At 34.3% G+C, this 1,893-nt stretch overlaps 1 protein-coding gene across 1 annotated transcript; it reads right to left on the bottom strand.

Moving 5' to 3' along the window:
* Nucleotides 1–304: 304 nt before the first annotated feature.
* Nucleotides 305–943, bottom strand: LOC141711813 (large ribosomal subunit protein eL27-like). The gene has a single exon (XM_074514494.1). The coding sequence runs from the start codon at nucleotides 871–873 to the stop codon at nucleotides 466–468; it is 408 nt and encodes a 135-aa protein (XP_074370595.1). The 5' UTR covers nucleotides 874–943; the 3' UTR covers nucleotides 305–465.
* Nucleotides 944–1,893: the final 950 nt, after the last annotated feature.

Genomic DNA, 1,893 nt, shown 5'->3' with positions numbered 1-1,893 from the left:
AACACACCTAGCATCAATCAAATTCATCATAAACATAAATCAAATGAAATATCTATGACTTAACTTCATAAGAATGAAAGAGTTACAACTAACAACCCTGATCAACGTCAAAAGATACTTTCAACAAAGAACAGCTTCCATAAATTATCACATATCCCCATCATAAAGTCCCTAATCCAAACTGCTCAACCACTTAAACTAATCAAATTCAGCTACATTTCCATTTTCCACATCAGCATCTAAATAGCAATAACAAGTAAGCATAAACATAAACAAAAACAAAAACAAGTAACACGGCAATAACTAATGATAAACCAATTCCGCATCAACAATAACAAGTAAACGTCGACATATCTTTCGCAACAAATTCAAAACTACATCGACATATAAATCCAAAACATTACACAACATTATCCAATAAAACTTAAAATCCAACACGAATTTGAAACAACACGAAACTGAAGTTTAAAACCTAAGCTTAGTAAAGAACCAACGGTTTTTCCCAGTCTTGAACCTCTCCTCAAGCTTGGCCTTGGTCGCCTTGGCAGCAGTCACCTTCTTATCCCTTGACGCAAGACAATCAGGCGTGACAACATCCTTGAGATCCACGTCCAGAGTGTACCTAGTAGGCATGATGTGATTGTAATTCACCAGCTTGATAAACGCCTTGACGCGTGACTTTTTCGCCGTCTTTTTGGCAGAGTCCTTCCGAATCACCTTTTTAGGGTACTTTGAGATGCCGGCGACGAGGCAGTGGCCGTAAGGACGGTCACGTGTGCCTTCGTCGAAGGCGCGGATGATGACGGCCTTACGGCCGGCGAAACGGCCGTTTAGGACGATGACGGCTTTGTTTGGCTTTAGAAACTTCACCATCTTTTGTTTACCTGTTTGATGTTTGCGCCGCTTCGCTCACTCTCTGTTTTGTGGCTCTCTAAACCCTAGAAAATGGTAAGGGGGATTATATAGTGTGTTGGGTTTGTTTGGGCTTTATGTTGGGCTGGGCTTGATATTCATTTACGCTTCTATTTAAGCGCGATATTGTATTTGTGTATCTCATCTTCTCACAATTCCTCGTACATCAACTTTAAATTTAAATTTTAAAATTAAAACCTAAGATCTTTTCTTCAAATTATTGAATTTTGAATGATTAGGTTACGGTTTAGTTTGAGACTATAACTATGACGTGTTTGAGATTATACTATGACGGAGCAAGATTTCTCCGAACCGTCAAAATATATCGATTTAATCTGTTCAAATCGATTTTTATGATTTATTGACAACTTGTTTTGATAAGGGATTCACATTTCAAAAATCAATTTTTAATCATGTTTCGATTTTTAATTTTAAACCAACCAAAATAACACATCCGAAGATTTAGATTAAACATTAAAATACATGTGTGGGTAATTTACTTAAAATTATAATTTATAAAATATGTAAAATATTAAACATACAAAAGTATCAATTATTTGTTGTAAAACCCGCGAATTGAACATAATCGATTTATCTGCCAAATTAAAATTAATCGGTGTAAAAATTGAATTTATTTTAATTAAGATATTATTTAATATTTTATTATAATTATTGATAGCGAATAAAATAAATCATGATTGCGTAATTAATATCGCATTAATTATACCATAATTGGGCTGACAGTTAAGCCCATTAGAAAAGACCCAAAAATCCTGTATATTAATTAATTTCGTAATTGGTTAATAATGGATAAATCAGGTGATGATAAACTTCAAATAAGGATACAATTTCTTGAAAATTGGCCTCCAAGAAATCTCATAGTATAAGGAATCAACTTCCTGCATTGTAGGACTCCAAAGTCCATTCTAATTCTGACACTTGTCCATCAAGTCTCCTAACCCTAGTACAATTCAAGGACTC

Source organism: Apium graveolens, chromosome 3 (assembly GCF_009905375.1).
Source record: "Apium graveolens cultivar Ventura chromosome 3, ASM990537v1, whole genome shotgun sequence".
NCBI lineage: Eukaryota > Viridiplantae > Streptophyta > Magnoliopsida > Apiales > Apiaceae > Apium > Apium graveolens.
This window is presented reverse-complemented; position numbering and strand designations above follow the sequence as displayed.

Excerpts from the sequence above, each read along its gene's own strand:
- LOC141711813 (XM_074514494.1), bottom strand. The coding sequence starts at position 873 with ATGGTGAAGTTTCTAAAGCCAAACAAAGCCGTCATCGTCCTAAACGGC.